Genomic DNA, 18,748 nt, shown 5'->3' with positions numbered 1-18,748 from the left:
CTAAACAAATGTTCAACCATTTAACTATACTCCAATACTAACAGGAGCATTTTGTTATACCCACCTTCAACCTCCTGGAAGTGCTCAAAAAAAAAAAATGTGGGTTATTCCTAAGTGTACTTTCATTGATTTCAGTCTCTGAGACAGTGACAGGTCACAGATGCATACCCTGGCATTTAAGCATAGCCCAACACTCCCAACACACCTTGGAACACTGACGAAGGAGGTCCACTGACCACAACCATCCGCTCCACTAGGGATGGGAAGTAGATGGAGAAATCCCAGGCAAGGACAGCCCCCCAGTCGTGACTCACAAGGATGCATTTGGAGTACCCTGGAAGAGGGGAGTAGAATGATGGTGTAAGATGGTGAAGTAGGGGTGAGGGATAAGTGTGGGAGTGGGTCCCCGAAGGAGCAAAGATGAGGAGATGTGTGTACAGGATGGATGAGGCCTCTCCTGTTTTGCGTACCGAGGCCTAGAATGATGTCCTTGATATCAACCAACAGTAGGTCACGGGTGTAACAGTCCACATCCTTTGGAGCATCAGAGGGGCCATAACCACGCAGGTCTACAGCTACCACATGGAAACAGCTCTGGAACTCCCGCAGCTGGTAGCGCCAGGAGAACCTGCCCGGTGAGGGAGTTGGGAGTTGAGTCAGCCGTCTGCAGGATGCACCAACCCGGCAGATACCTTGGGCCACCCCATCTTTCTGCTCGGGACTTCTTAGAAAGGAAATGGGAGAATCCCAGGCAGAGAGGCCCAAGGCCACCTCATCTGCAACAACCCCTTTGTCCAATCTCTTCAGAGGGATAACCAGCCATCTGGACTTTATATGCTCTGCACCCCAGGACTCTTCAACCCTGTTGCTTCTCACTTCCTAGGTACATCATTGTCAGACCTCTACCTTTCCCCAGTCCAGCGGACACCAGGGCCCAGGGACCCAGACATACCAGTTCTCTGGGAAGCCATGCAGAAATAGCATAAGAGGCCCGTTACCACGACCAGCGGAAACGTAGTGCAGACGCAGGCCGGAACTCTGCGGGAGGGCCCAATCTCAGTGAGAGATGAGGTAGGTAAAGGAGCTTCCTCCCTAGGTGAACCCCCAAGATCGATTTGGATTCGATATTTCAACTCCCTTTCTTCATTCTGCATCCACCCCTCGAAACCTGCCTCAATGGGGCACTCACCCTCAGGGTCAGAAAGCAGTGCTCGCCCAGCGTGGGGTCTCTCAGGCAAGCTGGCGCCGTCAACCGCGGGCGGCCGCAGCAGCCCCGGCGGGGGTGGCACAGCACGTTGGTGAGCGCGATGCAGCTGTAGACAAACGCGGCCACCACTGCAGCCAGATACACCAGGCTCATCACCAAGGCGCGCAGCAGCTTCAGCGAGAGGCGTGAGGGCGCCAGCAGCGCGGTCACCACAAACTCCGGCATATCCTCGCGCTCCGGGACGACGGCAGAGCCGGGGTCGGAAGACTGAACCGGGGGTGCTGGCCTCGGGAGCTCACCGCCTTTGATTTGGGATCCCACTGTGCTTTCCGGCGCTGCGGGACCCGGGCAGAGACCGCCACCGCTCATGACTTAGTCCAAAGTGGCAGGTAAACTACCTGGGCCGGATGGGACACTTAAGTAAGGGATGGGGGTGGAGCTTGCGGGGACCTGGCTTCTGTAGTTGGGGAGGAGCTTTGGGAGAAACAGGGACCGTGGGCAGTGCCCTGGGACATCTTGGGTGGAGTTTAAGACAGAGACCGTGTTAGAGCCTAGAGACAGCTCAGCAGGTAAGGGCATTTGGCATCACGCCTGGACATCTAAGTTTGATCCCAGGCAACCACACAGTGGAAGTAGAGAACTGACTCTCACAAGTTGTCCTCTGTCCACACTAATGCAACAGCAGGTCAACCGTTGGTGCTTTAATCTCAGCGCTCGGGAAGCAGAAGCAGAAACAGACAGATCTCTGAGTTCGAGGCCAGCTGGTTTATTTAGCAAGTTCCAGACCAGGCAGGCTACGTACAAAAAATAAACAGCAACTGACAAGGCTCTAAGGAAAAGAGTTGAAACCTGGAGGAACAGAGGGAAAGGCCCCGTGAGATGGGTGGAGTTTTCAGCAAAGGGGCGTGGTATATTCAGGATGAGTGGACCCAATTTAGCCCAAAAGATGTGCAAGGCTGAGGGGCGTGGTTTATGAAGGTGGAAGCGGGAATTAGGCAGAGCCTGTTTTTGGATAAGACGGAGGCTGGGCTTGTTGGCTTGGGTAAAGTCCAGATCTGAGTTTGTTGTGGAGCTGAAGAGGGGCCAAAAACTGACATGAGAGCGGAACAAATCCCAAAGGGGAAGGCCAGACAACGCTATATAGCTGGGAGTAATAAGCAGGTGTGGGCAGTAGGAGTCTCGTTGTGTACTTCCCAAGCTAGAGGGCGCGATATTCCCCTTGACCTCGACCTTCCCGTTGGTCTAGAAGTGGTCCATCATCGCTTCCACCTGGTTCCAACCCTGCTGCGTCCTCTCCTCTCGTTGGCTTAGAAAGTCTGTCGATCCACCGCTACACTACTGTGATTGGACAACAGTGGCCATTGATTTCTAAACCACAGGTGAGGTCTAGGTACTAAATAGCCAGTATTGAGATCCAGACTCTGTAGGTGGCAGCCAACCCTGGGCAGACCCTGCCTCCCCGGAGAACAGACCCGACTTGGAGGCTGGACCTAGCCTGGGCAGATTACGTCACCGGGGATCAGGTTGAAAGAGGAAGCAGGGCAGTGCCTGGTATGATGGGGCATCACATCCAGTCGAGTCGTGTCTCAGCAAGAAGTCATCTTCTTTTGCAACCTTTCCCAAGATCCTTGACTATTTTAGGGACGCCCATTATTTAACCCTTATAGTAACCCCGGTACATGTAGGCAGCATTATCATCATCTCACATTGCAGATTATGAACCTGAAATTCAGGGATGAGGTCATTTTGCCTGAAGTCATATATCTGACTTAGCAGCAATTCAGGACAACATAGAAGCAGCAATCTGTGCTTCATCCAACACTGAGGCTGCTGGCAAGCTTCCCAATTTCTTTTGGCGGTTATTTAGGTATCCAGAAAATAATTAGGTATTTAGAGAGCTGTACTTCCATAGAGGCTTCTATTACTGTGGTAATAGTGACTGAGACTAGAGCTTTGCATATGCAGGTAAGCATTTCAGCCAGGAGCTTCACCCTTAGCCTTAAAAACATTGACTGCTGAGTATTACTCAGCCCTTAAAAAAAATTGCAGGCCTGAAATTTGTAGGCAAATGAACTGAACCAGGAAAAAAGAAATCATCCTGAGGTGATTTCCATACCTAGAAAAATAATTATGGTATGAATTTGCTTAAATGTGGGTATCAGCCATTAAATAAATGATAACCAACCAATAATCCATAAACCCAGAGAGATTGGGTATAGAAGTAGAAGGACACACGGATCTCCCTAGGAGGTATTTTAGAATAGATTTTACGTGGGGACATGTGGGGATTGGAATATGAGGATCAGGTGGGGAGGAAAAAGTGTTGAGAGAGGGAATGGGGCAGCGGACAGCTGGAATTGAGGAGCATTTGAAGGATGGTATGGAAACCCAGTAAAGTGGAAACTTCCTAAAATATATGAAGGTAATACTAAGGAGGACTCCTAATAATGGGAGATACAGAGTTCCAACTGGCCATCTCTTGTCACCAAATGAGGTTTCCAGTACAAGGACTAGGTTGCATTCAATTGAGTTCTTGGCCAAGGTAATCCCTGAAGAATCCAGGCTGTTGGTAAAACAACGGGTTGCTCTCTGCAAATTAACAGTGAGGCCCCATTGCAGAGGATAACAGCCATACAAAACATTGAACATGGAGAAGTGGAGGGTTACTGTAGTTTCTTGTCCTGCCAGGTCCCACCACACTCTTTTCAGTCCCAAATAAACACAGATACACTACATGAATTATAAAGTGTTGGCCGATGGCTAGGGCTTCTTACTGGCTAGCTCTGTCTTAATTATTAACCCATAACGCATTTCAGCCAGGAGCTTCACCTTAGTCTTAAAAACATTGACTGCTGAGTATTTCTACATGGCCTTATCTTAGCTGAGAATGCCTGGTGTGTCCTATCCTCCTGGTCCCTCCATGGCGGCCCTCTCTGCCTATCTTTCCCAGAATTCTTCTAGTCCTGCCTATCTTCCTGCCTGGCCAATCAGTGTTTTATTCATCAACCAATAAGAGAAACATAAATACAGCAGGATGTCCCCCACCAGTGGAGCTGGTGCCTACTGAAGCCTTCACCCCTATGTTCTAGTGTATTTGGTGTGGGAAGGTACTCTGCAGGCGACCAAAAAAGGAAACGTAAGCACCAGCCCAGACACAAAACCTTTGATCTACAATCTGTTGTCTCGTCTGTAAGACATGCTAGGGCAAATGGTGGCACAGAACTTGTGGTCTGGTTTGACTTAAAGCCCACTCCATGAAACAGAACCCACACCCAGCACTGCTTGGGTAACAAAGAACCAGAGACTAGATACCCTATAGACCTAGGGTAAAACCAAACACTACTGGACAAAGAAAAAAAAAAAAAAGACTCCTACTGATATTCTGCTCTACTCATAGATCAATGCCCTCTTCAGTTATCATCAGAGAAGTTTCCCCCTACAGCTCATGGGAACAGATGCAGAGACCCACAGTCAGACATTATATGGGGAGAGTTCTTGAAACATTCAGCCCTAAATGGGAGGTCTCTATCAAATTCCTCCCCTCAGAGCTCATGGAACCCCAAGGAAGAGGAGGTGGAGAGTCTAAGAGCCAGAAGGGACAAAGGACACCAGAACAAGGCCCTCTGAATCAACTAAGCAAGGTCCTCTGGATACACACGCGCACACACACACACACACACACACACACACACACACACACACACACACACACACACACACAATCTCAGCCTAGTATTTTTATTTTATTTGTGTGGACAACTGGATTTGTTTATTTTTGAACCTGTGTAGCCCTGGCTGTCACAGAACTTCCTTTGTAGACCAGGCTGGCCTTGAACTAATGTTCACCTGCCTCTACCTCCCGAGTGCTAGGATTAGAGGCATGCACCATCACAGCCCAGCTGAGTCTCTAATTCTTGTGCCTGCTCTTGGGGATCCTTTCCTTCTGTTGGGTTGCCTTGTCCAGCCTAAATCTTTTAGAAACCTGTTCTTTCCTAATGAGAGACAGAAAGGAAGTGGATCCAGAGAGGGGAGGTGGGAAGAAACTGGGAGTAGAGGAAGGAAAACTATAATCAGGAACCCCCTGTTTATTGAAAAACTATTTTCAATAAAGTGGGGATGGTAAAATCATTGATCACTGCTATTTACTCTTGGTTTTTTCAGACTGACTCTTGCAACTATGTATCTTAGGATGGCCTGCAACTGGCCTCCCCTTCTGGTTTGATGGATTACAGACATAGATCAACTGTATCCAATTTTTGAGACAAGAGCTTATAAACCACTTAGAATCCACTTGTGCTTCTCAGCCTCCTGAGAAGCTACTAATGCCTGGCCCAGTGGCTAGCTCTTTGAGACAGGGTCTCATGCACCCTAGAGCTGGTTGCAAACCCTCTATGTCGTAAATGATCAGGAACTTCTGATGCTCCTGCTTTCGTTCCCAAGTGGTACAATTACAGGGATGCATCACCATCTGTTTTGTGTGATGCTGCAATTGAACCCAGAGCCTCTTGCATGCTACACAAGCATGCTACCAGCTGGGCCATGTAAGTGGCCAATTATACATTCACCATCTTGGAACATTATCTACCAAGTCACTCTTATACCACTTATTGGACATAGTTCACTCATATACTACTCATCTCTTGCCTCATTTCCCACTGTTATATGCCTTTTCATTATCAAACAATATACTAAACATTTATTCTGCCCAAGGACAATAATTAAATCCATGGCAAATGGCCATTAATTGTTTGGCCTCCGTAAACAATGCATTTGAGCAGAATTACACTGCCTGTATTGTCCGTAGGCATCTAATAGCTTCTGTTCGTTGAACTCTACAATCTTGTTTGGAAACCCCAATTTACCTCCATTTTCCAATTCTACCCTCAAAAAGACATCAGTAATCACAGGAGGGTAACTTTATATTCAGTACAAATGTTTATTTTTGCAATGAGAACTGCACAAAAAAAAACCCTTTAGTATATAAGTGAAAAGTCTACGAATTCCCTTCTACAAATGTCTAAAGTATTTTAATACAAGATTTCACTGACATAATTATTGGCCAAGCGACCCGTGCATACAGTACAGTGGGGGCTTGTACACACCTCTTATTCTTGTATAGGACTAAGATGTCTAGCACTGCAGGAAGGATTTGAAAATGGTCAGATATTAAATAAATCCCAGTTCTAATTATAACCCAGTTAGAGAAACACCCATCAGGAAGGTGTGGAGGCCATTTAAAACTTGAGCCAGGTACAATTGAAATCATTTCCCCAGCTCAAAACTGGGCCCAGCATGGGGGAAACCTGAACAAGGAAGAAAACATGAGTGAGATGTGGTAGAAGAAACCTCAGAGGACCAAAATGCCATCATTCCTGCACAGTAGTATCTGAAATGCCTAGAGGGGACACGATCTTAAGGACAGAGAGGTGAACACTGGGTGGGTACCCTAATCATAAACTTCACTGTGAGGTTTGGCCTTTCTGGTTGAGGGTGGAGATACAGCTCACCTTGTCTCTGCATACATATACAATTATCTTACATCTTAGGGACTCTTCTTGGGTGCCACCCATGCCTTGTAGCTGGGGCATATGTGAACAGGTGGGGTACAAGGCAGGGAAGTCATCTGGGGCCTTTCTCAGCAGAAATGTGTTCGTAGGTGGGGATACAGAGATCCTATTGGGAAGGAATGTACACTTACCTAAGAGTTTCTGGTTAACCCTGAGCTTAAATCAAATTAGGAGTTAGGTAGAGGCAAGCATGGTGGGAAATGTGGCCCAGAGCCTTGTGTAAAGAGGGGATGATCCGGATGGAGGAGGGCCATCAGTAAGAGAATGGTCTGGATATTGGTCAAAGTTTCACTACCAAGTTCAGGTTTCTGGCTCCCTTTACAGCTTCAGCTTGGTGGGGACTCTGAGCCCAAGCAGCTTTTGCGCCAGTGGAGAGGGGCTCAGTGGCCACTATTGGTAAATCTTATTTATGCAAAGGGACCTGGGCACCTGGGCCTAGCCTAAACAAACTAGAAAACCTAGTTGGTTCACAAAGAAATGTCAGGGAGACACCAGCATTAAAAAAGAGAGATGTGTTTATTCCATGATCAGTACAGACCAAATGCATATTCACCATATGAAAGTCAAGCCAGTCAGTGACTCCAGATTTTGGCCAACATTGAGGCACCAGCACTGTGGTGTAGAGTGGGTTCTCATGGCACGCACGTGTAACCTCACCAAGGGCTCCATTAAAAAAAAAAAAAAGAAAAGAAAAAAAAAAAAAAAAGGAAGGGCGGGGAGGTGCAGCCCACTGGTCTAACCAGGTGCTGGATAGGGAGCTTCTGCCTCAGTCTGCAGCCCCCCAGTGCCTGGGACCCACCTCATCCCCAGGCTCTCCCTTTCTTGGTAAAAAACAAACAGATTGACATTTAAAAAACAAAGAAGCCAAACAAATAGGAGGGGAAGGAAAAAGAAATTGCAGCTTTCTGGTTTTATAATTAAAAATAAGACTAATAAAGTTTGAAACTGAATACAAGCAGGATTTTTTGTTTTGTACGAGATTTTTTTTTCTTTTTTTTTTTGTGGATTTTGTTTTTGTTTTTTTTTTTTTTCTTTTTTCTTTTTTTTAACACCAGTCTGGTGGAGTCACCAACAAACTTCAAACGAAGATATGCCAACTATGTTCACTATACAGTACAGCCACGGTCACACACTACCCACAGCGCGGTGGGAGCCGCCACTCAATGAGGAGACGATCACACCATTTCGGAGATAAGCAGTGCCACTGTGTCTGAAGGAGAAGAGAGAATTAAAAATAAAATAGAATTCAAAAAAAAAAAAAAATATATATATATATATAGGAAAAAACCAAAACAAAACAAAACCAGAAACACAGGTGGGAAGGAACTGACTTTGGTTGGTGGCCTTACTCCCCAGGTGAGGCCTGTCCATGTATGTGAACAGTCACCTCTATCCGAATTGCCATGAATGGACACACACTTCCATGGCACTATTCCCTTTTGCACAAGCGAACACTTATAGAGAGCGGCGCTCAATTAAAGGCTTGTGGGGGGAGGGGAGAGGATCTGTTCAAGGCAAAGTCAGTGCCAGCAAGGGGATGGGCCAGTGCCTTGCCGTTCCAGTCCACACAGGCTTGCCCTGGCCTCCTGGGAGTGGGCAGCGATGGCTGGGGTGTGAAGGACTCCCAATGGGTAGGACGTCACAAACGTCATGTTCTCAGGGACAGAAAACCAGTCACGGTGGCGGCAGCAACAATGTCCTGTGTATACTGTGTAGACATTTGGCGCAGAGAAGGGCCTCTGCCCCGCACGCGGGGCCGCAGGCCTTGGGTCCAGCCGGCACTTGACTCATACTGAGGCGTGCTCTGAACTGACGTCCTCTGAGGGGCATGTGGTAGGACGTCTGTCCGACTGGCTGTAAGGCAGATGGGCTCTGTGATCCTCAGCTGCCCGTTAGGCCTGCCCCGGGCATAGCATGCAGGAGAGCCAGGCCCAGAGGCATCCCTGGCTGCTGCTACTGCCTCCACTGCCGCCCCTAACACTATGGAGAGTCAATATTTTTGCCCGAAAAAGGCAAAAGTCACCTAGGTGCTCTCAAAAAAGATTTTCTTCAAATATTGACAAAAGATCACTCTGGAAATTCATGTCAATCGTAGCTGCCATCTGGAGGGAGAGGAAGCAGAAGTGAGTTTGGGGTGCATAGTCCACCACCTGTTCCCCATACTGTTTGTGTACAGCTCCCAGATACTATTCCCTCAGACCACCCTGGTCTGTTCAAACCCAGGTGCCAGTGAACTCATCAGACTAGCCTGTGTAGCACAACAGGCCTGAGCTCACTGCCTATCCTTCCCCCCTTACTAGGTCCCAGGACCTTCCTCACAGGATTGTCAAGGTGGACTCCTGCCCAAAAATTCTCATCAGGTTCCCCTACTCACTGCCTCCCTGCGCCTTCGCTCCTGCTCTCGTTTTCGGGCCAATTCCCTCTGCTGGTCCAGCATAGACTGGGGCTGAGAGCTCTGGGCTTGGGGGGCGGCGGCTGCGGCCACAGCAGCTGCTTGCTGTTGCTGCTGCTGCTGCTCCTGCCTCTGCTGCTGCTGCTGCTGCTCCTGGCGACGTCGTGCCTCCTCATGGGCTCGACGTGCCTGTTCCAGCGCATCCTCATCCTCTCGGCTCCTGGGCAGAGCGGGGCCCCAGGTCAGCCTGGAGCCCAGTATGGCCCTGGGAGCCCCAGTGCCCTGCATGGACCCCAGCCCACCTCATGCGCTCCTGCCTCAGCCGCTCCTTCTCCTTCTCTGCATGCTCAGCCTGAGCCTTCAGGGCCTTTTCGCGCTCCTCCTTCTCCCGAGCAGCTCGACGGAAATGCTCAAAGCTGTCACTTGAGGACTTGGCTGTGGAGGATGGAGTAGTTGGATGCTTCTGTACCAGACTGGCCCAGGAGCCCATGTTCTTGATTTTCAGGTCCTATGGAAGAAGAGAGATCAGGTGCCCAGATGAGGACCTGCTGCACAGGCTATGACAGGGATCTTATGCCCACCAAAATCATCTCATGGAGATGAGCACCTCAAAACACTTAGGCACCTACCGTCCTTACCTTTTTGGGTGCCACTGGTGTTTTTGGCTCCTGTTTTTGTTTGTCTTTGTCAGGGGCCCCTGGTGGGGGTGCACTCTGCTCTGGGGGCCGGATAACAGGCCTCCCTACATCTACAGGCTTCATCTCAGGCCCTAGAATGTACAAACAATAGGTGGGTCTGGGCAACCTGAAAGGTGTGGCTCAGGGTATCTATGTCATCCCCAGTGTGGGCCTGGGGCCCAAGTCCCAGATGCAGGCAGGGAGGACACTCACGTTGGGGCAGATGGACTGGGGCCTTGATGCTCTCTGGGTGCTTGGGGGGATCTGGTCGCAGTGAGGCGCTGAAAGGCTCGCTGCGGATGATTGGTGAGTGAATCTTCTCCTCCTTTACTACCACCAGGGGCTGGGGCTGGACGACTGAGGGTGGGCGCAGCTCCTGGGACAGCATAGGTACGGCAGCCGGTGAAGCAGGTGGGCATCCCTGGCCTCGTCCCATGACTGGCCCTGGGGGCTGGGGCTCAGCCCTGCCTTTTACCTGCTTCTTAGGCTGGACATTTTGCTGTGGTGGAGACTGATGAGTCAGGCTCTGGAACTGTGGCATCTGAGGGGAATGTATCATAAGCGGAGAGGGGGCTTCACGAAGGTGACCTAGGAAACAAGACAAGAATTCTGTCAGGGGCCACTAGCCCTGAGGCACTTGGGCCTTGAGAAAACAGCAATAAAAGAAACGTCAGGCTGTTCATAGAATACCGTGTGGCCCGAGCAAGCTTGGGGACTCACAGGACATGGTTGCCCCACCTTGAGGGAATGAGTATCCCCTAACCCCAAAATGTGGAGTTTGTTTAGTCATGCCCATGAATTGGATGTCCAAAAGCTTTTCTGTAGTCCTGAGGCACCAAGTTCCAAGGTTTGATTCTTCTGCACCTCAACCCACAACTTTTGTTAAATACATCCCAACACATTAGATCTCATGTGTGGTCTGCATGTCAGAGCTTTTCAAACCCCCCCCCCCACACCCCACCAAGGCTCTAAGTTAACCTGGGTTACACAAGGGAGATCAGTAAGTTCTGAAGACTGAACTAGATAATCCACTCTGTGGCCCGTCCCCCAACCCTAGTCTGGGTGGCTGCAGAGGAAAGGGGCCCAGGCCCTGGGGTGAAGGTGGTCTGACCCCAATGCTGTTTCCTAACTCACTCAGCTCATGCTACAGAATGTAGAAATTGGGACTGACCTCTACCTGGGTAAATCAAGTACAACAGGTCCCAGAACTCTACTACCTGCATCTAACCAACAGGTATAAAGAAGCACCTAAGCACCTGACACAAGTTAGAGGAGTCCCAGGGAGCCCCATCCTAACAAAGGAAACCCAGAAGATTTAGTTTTGACACTCAGCTGTACTATTAAAGAAACTAAGCTCCCAGCATAGTGAGCCAGAGCCTTTGGTCTGGGGAACTGGAGAAGCTGAATCTCATTCATTCCCACATAGTTTGCTCTCTACTTGAATCCCAGCCAGAAAGGGGTCTTGGCACCTGTAGCTCAACCAGCTACAGCCAAGTCCTCCAAGTTCCACTTCTAAGCCACTATACTACCACAGGAACCCTTAGATCCTCTGATATTATCCCCTCCAGTTTAAGGTGTCTATTTTGGCAGACCTAAAGCAGACTATAATATCACATATGTGGCAGACTCTTGGCTCCACTGCTGGGCCAGTACCAAGTTCTAGCAGGGTGAGTTTTGACAGTTTGTGACTTGTCTTCCATTCTGGCTTATCAGGACTCCCTTGGAAGCTAGCACCTTTGCTCCCCTTGTCTGTAGTTCACAGGTACATGTCTGTGATCACCTGTATCTGTAGCAGTATTGTCAAGAACACCTGGTGACACTGACCTGGACAACAGAAGACTCTGGCCTATGGCTTTACTGGTAGCTTAGCAGTTTGGAGATGGTGTTGGGAAACTGGCTGGGTGTCCAACTGAGTGTTTCTGACAACTTGGCTTTTAGCCCAAAGCTGTCAGCTAGGTTCCAACCTATATGGTTCCTTATGTCCCTAGGTTACAGGAGGTTGGGCGGGGCCCTGAGGCCTCCAGGAGAAAGTGGACAGCAGTCTTAGGCTGCTGGCCTAGGCTGTCCAGAGCTGGCTCTCCTGCCACCTGTTTGTTCACCACCTTCCTTGTACAGTATGATAACAGCATAGCTGCATGGGTGACCACATCCAACTCTAGGTTTTCCCAGAGAGAAGCAACAGCTGCTCTCAGCTCAGGGCACACAACAATTCACTTGCCACCTGGTAGCTTGTGTTGAGTCTAGAAGCAGAAACAGTCCTGCTTTGCTGCTCAATTTAGTTCAACCCTCAGGCAGACTGCACTGTGAATGTACAGTGCCTGAGTCCAATCACCCCACTCTAGCCCTCAAATGTTATTGTAAAGACGTTACTGTCAGCTTTGACTGGAACATTTTTCAGCCAGGGGTGGCCAGAGCATTTTGGTTACCAACATTTGAAAGTCAAGTGTGCAAGAATTGGAAGCCTAGCAGTGGTGGTGCATGCCTTTAATCCCAGCACTCGGGAGGCAGAGGCAGGTGGGTCTCTGAGAGTTCCAGGACAGCCAGGGCTACACAGAGAAATCCTGCCAAAACAAACAAAATAAAAACAAAAATAGAAAGATGAAAGTGTACAGCCTAAACAAGAGTGTTGGGGAATGGGATGTCTGCACTAGGCTGGAAACAGGCATGGTTCCTGAGTAGATTCACCAACATGGTCCATGCAATGCTACCTGAGTTGTCAGGGCTCCATATGGAGTATGATTCCCAACAGTCTGATGATTCCCAACCTGCTCACCGAATTAGCTCCTATTACCCCATGGTCACCTCCAAGAAACCTACCCTAACCTTGAATGGGTAGATCCTGGCTTCCACTTAGCAGGAGTAAGGTCAAAGGAGGTCTTTGTCTGGGCTATCTCTGCTTGTGAGCAAGACAACCTGATAAACACAAAGCAGGGGCAGTGATACTCCCAACTACACAGTGCCTACAGTGTTTGGCTCTGAACCCACTGAAGCCAGACACAGCTAACACTGCATTGTCAGAGTCAGTAGGCCCAGCTCCAGACTCCACTGAGAACAAAAACAAGGACGACTTACCAGCTGAGTAGGGGTCTGACTTGTGGTGTCGGGGAGAAGGGTGATGCTGGATGACTTGCTGAGGCTTGGCAGGCTGTGGTGGGGGTGGCTGCTGGCCTGGGGGTGGGTGAGTAGGTTGCTGGCCTGGGGGTGCTGGGGGCTGCTGGATGTGAGCGGAAAAGGGCATGGATGGCAAGTGAACTGGCCGTGGTGGGGGCTGGTGTTGTTGCTGGGGTGGTGGTTGGGGCTGGGGAGGTGGGGGTGGTGGAGGCTGTTGCTGGAGCTGCTGCTGCTGTTGTACAGAAGGGTGAGGTGGAGGCGGCAAAGGGGGTGGGGGTTGGGACTGCACCTTCACAGAAGGGAGTAGCGGTGTGGGGGGCTGCACCTTTTGCAACTGCTGTAGGTATAACTGCATCTGCATGGAGGTGAGGGGCGGGGCAGGTGGCTCTTCATCCTCCAGTAGCACTTGGGGAGGCTGAGCCATGGGTGGCTGTGGGAGCAGGGGGGGCTGGGCCAGGGCAGGGGACACAGCTGGGGGTCGGGTAGGCTTTGGGGGCAGAGCAGCAGCTCGGTTGCTGGGCCGAGATGGTTGCTGGGGCAGCGCATTGTGCAAAGCTGAAATGATAAGAAACATGGAAGTGAGTGAGGCCTTAGTTACCTATTTGTGATTCCGGTCTGTTTTTTCTGCTCTGTCTTGACCTTGTTTAGACTACAGTGACCTCTTTCTGTTCTTCCTCCACTTTCCATAAGCTTCCACAAACAGCACAATAAAGATAGCTTCAAGAATGACTTACTTGCAGTCACCCTGTGCTGTATTGTATGTCCCTGACCCTTCCTCTACTCCCCTGCACAGACCTTCAGGCCTCACTCTAGGTCTCTGATACCTACTCACAAACTTCTATCAGCCTGCCAAGATGTTGAGCAAATTCTCCACTCCATCCATGTTGTCCAAGTCCCACAGGATTAACTATGAGAACTAATAGCTCCTCCATGTCCTGAACCTAGAGCTGCAGACAAGTCAATCTTTGCTGACATAATGCCTGGCCTGACACACCAGCCATGTCCCAAAGAAGCAACTGACTTGAATCCTGAAGGTAACAGGGCGCCTAGACTACCTAGTCATGATGTGGTAGAACCAAGGCAGCAAAGGGAGAGATAGCCATGGCTCACCTGGAGGAGAAACCACGGCATGCTGGTTGAGATGGGGTGGAGTGCTGTGCTCAGGTGGCTGGGGCAGATGAGGTGGCAGCTCCGGTTGCGGCAGGTGCAAGATGGGCTGGGTGAAGTGGCCAATAGGGTCAAACACACTGCCTGGTAGCTGTGGTTCCAGGACGGGTACCTGGGCAGTGATGAAGGGTGGGGGCGAGGACTTCATTGCTGTAGCAGTCTGCTGTGGCATGGAGGGCGGCGGTGGTGGGGGTGGGGGCTGCTGCTGCTGCGGAGGAGGTGGAGGAGGAGGAGGTGGGGGTGGGGTGGAGAGGCTGCTGAGGAGGCGGGGGTGGCTGCTGGGGCACAGGAGCCGGGGCTGTCTGCATCTGTGGATGGTGATGGTGATGATGCTGCAGGCACACAGAAAAACAAGCAGGCTGATGTCAGACAGGAGAAACCAGTCAGGGTCAGATCCACAGCATCCTTTTAGCATCCTACCACCTAAGGAGACACCTCTGAAGCACATACCTTTTTTTGGTCCCTCCCAGGGTGCCCCTTCTTTTTCGACTTGGGAGCCATCTCTGCAGAGAAAAGACAAGATAGTAAGAAACTGGGGAAGTAATCATGGATTGGCCTTGGATGCAGAAGAGGACACGAACATAGGGCATTCAGGACAAGGCTTGAATTACACCGAAAAAGCAACTGAATTGGGCTATCACAAGGAAGAAAAAGACATGGAGTGTCACCTATCCATCTTCCTGTAGCTTTCCCAGGGCCTGAAAAAATTGCCTCAATAGGCTCCAGACCACAGGCACCAATAATAGCCAAGGCCCTGGCTATGTCAGAATCTGAGCTATGGAGACCTTACTTTATACTTCCCCTATTTCATGAGCCATAACTTGGGTAATAATGCCAGCATACATTCTAGAATAACTCAGGGTGTTTATAACGACCCCATGTATTGGACAATTGAGAACAACACTCCAAAAAGTGAGAACAACTTTTCAGGGCCACACAGCTGTAACAATGCACGGACTCTTGTAGAATGGTTTACTAAGATCCTTGCCTCAGAGTAGCTCAGGCTGGGAATGAGAAAGATCAGTGATACTGGCATAGGGTACGACCTTACCAAAGCCATAGGGTGGGCAAGGAAAGTATTGTGGAGAACTCAGAAAGGGTCACCTTTTGGGAATAAGGAAGCAGGATGCCCCCCCACACACCCCAAATGATTAGGAACAAACAGGGTAGGTGCTCACTGCCAAAAAGACGACATTGACCTCCTTTCTCTTCTTTAGGTGAGACAGTTAACAGTGATGTCTCTTCTCTGGAACAGTCAATGTGCTACAGAATGAAGGCAGCATGTGCCTTAGCTCTTCAAGAGTCTGAAGGACTGGTGCTTCAGGTGTGCAAATGTGCCTGTCCTTGTGAGGCCAGTTAAACCCTAGGTGTGCATCTCTGCCTCCACCTGAGACTTTATAATAAGGAACTTTTTACCAGCTGAATATTCCACGAGAGGAACAACGTCTTGGTCAATGCTGCTGGGTGGACAAACGACACAACTGCCAATTAACAGGTTGGAAACTGGGCCCATGGTACAGAGCCTTTCAGATTCCTATCACCAAGAGTCATTTGTGTCTTTGCTATGGCTTCCCCCAAACACCTTGTCAGAACACCAGTTCTTACTGCTAGTGTCAAGGCCACCTCTCTCTGCTCATAGGTGTGTCAAGCTACTGTGCAATGCATGGCCCCTGTGGTGCAGTATGCTACCAGCAGGATTAAGATGGGAGTTCGTGCCCTACAAGCTTGCCACTCCATGCAGGACTGACAGATACAAACATGTCCTCACACAAACGGCAAAGGGCAACAAGTGAGGACACTTAGAACATGGAAACCCAGGGCTGAGCCCCAAATTTGGATGCCAGGAAGCAGGGCTCTCACAACTCCTTGGGTGACAAAAAGAAACTCAGTAAGAAATCCTTTTACAGGAAGACATTCAAAAGGGTGTTGCTGGGAAGATTTGTGGAATTTGGCTGTTTTGAGTATAGAAGAACCAGCTGGACATCTTACACTAGAAGGATTTGTATGGGAGGGGATACACAAGGGCTAGACAGCTAACAATTCAGTAATGGGTGGGAGAGGGAGGGAGGGATGGAGGGAGGGAGAATGGGACAGCCAGTAGACAGGCTCTATTGGTACTTCCAGTGTAAGAAGGTGGAGCAGGCAGGGGAGACATGGACTTGGGTTTTCTGCTCAAACCAAAAGCTGAGTATACTCTTTAGGGGATTCTCCGCATACAGAAGGTAGGAGATGAAGTTGAATCACTGTGTCAAGTGTGACCTGGGAAAGCCTTGGAGGTGCTATCCAGATGCTGCACTGAATGTGAGGTGTCTGGGAAGGAGAGGGGCTACCTGTTGTCTAGTAGCATTGAACAAGTCATTGTTTCCCCACTTACATAAAAGGGACAATGGCTCCAACCCTTACCACCTGCCTCAAGTTATGAGCAGAGAGAGGTCCACAAGACCAGAATTAGGACCAAGAGCAGTTGGTCACAGGGGTTCTAGGAAGTTATCTCAGCTGCATTGGAAAGGTCACAGAAGTATTTTGGAACTCATCTTCAGAGTGGAATTGGAGGCACAAAGCACCCCCACCCCCCCCACCCCCGGCCCTAGTCCAGGATAGTGGAAATGACATGTGTTGTGAGGCAGTCCTAAGAAGCTCCTGTGGCCCAAGCCTTGTGTTGGGTTATCAGTAAGATAAGACAGTAAGTACACAGCTTCACGACACACCAGCCCCAGACACCCCACACAAAACTCTCTAGAAAGGGTTACATGGAGATGGCCTCAATACTGTGTTATCTTTATTCCATAACAATCTTAAACTCCAACACAAATTTCATCTTTACATAGGATGGTATAGTACAAAGTAAAATGATTTTTGTAAAATCTGGTCAAAACACTGATTTTTTTCCACCCCAGTCCAGCCCCACTTCAATAAAGGAAACAGAGGTTTATGGGCAGGGCAATATGGGACAGAGAAGAGCCCTCCACTGTCTCAAGATGGCTCCCTGAAAGGACCCCACAGCCAGCTGGTATGCTAAAGCCCTCTCAGGGTACCTCCCATTGCCCAGGAACCGAAAACTACAATAGGTGGGACACTTGTCCTTTCTGGCTGTGGTCCCAGGGCACCAAGTACAACTGATAGTTTAAATTGAAAGATCATTCAAGTTCAACAGGTCCTGAGTGTTCCTGTCACAAAGAAGGCCCACATAGCCAGGGATTCTGAAGAGTAAAGAGTATTCTACAGGACAAGCTGCCGTGTGTGTGTGTGTGTGTGTGTGTGTGTGTGTGTGTGTTATGTGTGTGTGTGTGTGTGTTATGTGTGTGTGTGGGGGGGGGGCGGCGGCGGCAGGGCAGCACATAGCCAAGACATTGTGGGAATGTAGGCTGCCATTTGGTCCAAGATAGCAAAATCTTCCCAGAAAGATAATGCCAACAGCTTCCCAACTGTCCTGTGGGACTCTCTGGGCAAGAAGCCTCCCCTCCCCCATCCCAGCTAAGCCAAGTTCATTGGAAACACGTCAGGCACAGGCCAAAGGGCAGCTCAAAATAGTCTGTTTGGCAAAAGGAGCTAACTTGAAGCTAGACACAGCCGTCTTGGAATGGCCTAGGAACTCAGCAGCATCACTGGGGGCCACTGGATGTTCTAGGGAGTCTGAGACCCAAAGGCCATATTTATCAGGCATAGGGCAGCAAGCAACCCAAGGATTCTGGAATCTGGGAAGGGGCATAGCACCACTTCAGCTTGCTTTAAGCCCTATAAGAAGGCAGGTTCCAACGTTGTCAGGGGATAGACAATCCTCTCAGAAGTACACAAAAGCACATTTTAAAAGAGAAAAGGACAGAAAGGACCCACTAAAACGCAGATACAATTCCTCAGGGGGTCTTTTAATGTTAGGCAGTTTTCTGGTGAGATGGTAGATTTGTAAGCAAAAAAGGGCCAATACTTGTTTTTAGGGAGGGAAAAACAAAACAACCCACAAAAAAAACAAAACAACAACAACAACAACAACAAAAAAAAAAACCCCAGCTTGCTGTGGCCCACTCTTGCCTGCTCTAACCCCAATAATGTTATCGTTATAGGAAGCTGAAGATGGCCGTGATGGAGACGCACTGTGGGCAGCTCCTAAGTAGCCATGATATCCCACTTCTTGCCCATTTCCCCAGACCCTGACCAGGCTTAGGAGTGAGGTCTGAAGGGCCTTGCTGCTCCTTACCAGCAGCCTTGAAGGTATTTTTCTTATGTGACTTGAAGAGCAAAGACCAAAGAGCTTGGGAAATGCCCATCAGAACACTTGAGCTCTCAGTACTCTATGGGAGCAATGGAGACTGAAGGAGAATTCAGGAGGCTATGGATATAGTCTCCACTTGATCAAGCCGACCAGGGTGGCCCTTTGGGAGACCAGCTAGCTGGTCTCTAAAGGCCCCACACAGGAGGCTAATATGTCCATCCTCAGGGTGAATATAGATCTTTCCTGGGCTAAAGTCAGTCAATGCAAGGTCTGGAGTCTCAGAAAAGAGGGAAGGGACGAAGAGGAAACACACTGTGATCAGGCTTCACACAGAGAGCAGCACCACATGTATGCATAGAGGGGGATTATTATCACCCTCAAGGAGATGCCACCCACCCAGAAGACCCCAGATGACCA

General features: G+C 49.5%; 2 protein-coding genes across 2 annotated transcripts in view; both read right to left on the bottom strand.

Moving 5' to 3' along the window:
• Window positions 1-1,534, bottom strand: part of Ephx3 (epoxide hydrolase 3) — a 4,647-nt gene extending 3,113 nt beyond the window's left edge. The window contains exons 1-4 of the mRNA XM_035445796.1: window positions 1,190-1,534; window positions 953-1,038; window positions 471-628; window positions 206-334 (exon numbers count right to left, since the gene is read on the bottom strand). Of these exons, the coding sequence (XP_035301687.1) occupies window positions 206-334; window positions 471-628; window positions 953-1,038; window positions 1,190-1,432 (616 nt within the window). The 5' untranslated portion in view covers window positions 1,433-1,534. The remainder of the gene's footprint in view (window positions 1-205; window positions 335-470; window positions 629-952; window positions 1,039-1,189) is intronic.
• Window positions 1,535-7,271: 5,737 nt separating this feature from the next.
• Window positions 7,272-18,748, bottom strand: part of Brd4 (bromodomain containing 4) — an 81,218-nt gene continuing 69,741 nt past the window's right edge. The window contains 9 exon segments of the mRNA XM_027419485.2: window positions 7,272-8,876; window positions 9,149-9,386; window positions 9,469-9,674; window positions 9,805-9,935; window positions 10,057-10,431; window positions 12,916-13,509; window positions 14,065-14,374; window positions 14,376-14,453; window positions 14,572-14,624. Of these exon segments, the coding sequence (XP_027275286.2) occupies window positions 8,808-8,876; window positions 9,149-9,386; window positions 9,469-9,674; window positions 9,805-9,935; window positions 10,057-10,431; window positions 12,916-13,509; window positions 14,065-14,374; window positions 14,376-14,453; window positions 14,572-14,624 (2,054 nt within the window). The 3' untranslated portion in view covers window positions 7,272-8,807.

This window comes from Cricetulus griseus, chromosome 5 (assembly GCF_003668045.3).
Source record: "Cricetulus griseus strain 17A/GY chromosome 5, alternate assembly CriGri-PICRH-1.0, whole genome shotgun sequence".
Classification (NCBI taxonomy): Eukaryota; Metazoa; Chordata; class Mammalia; order Rodentia; family Cricetidae; genus Cricetulus; species Cricetulus griseus.
This window is presented reverse-complemented; position numbering and strand designations above follow the sequence as displayed.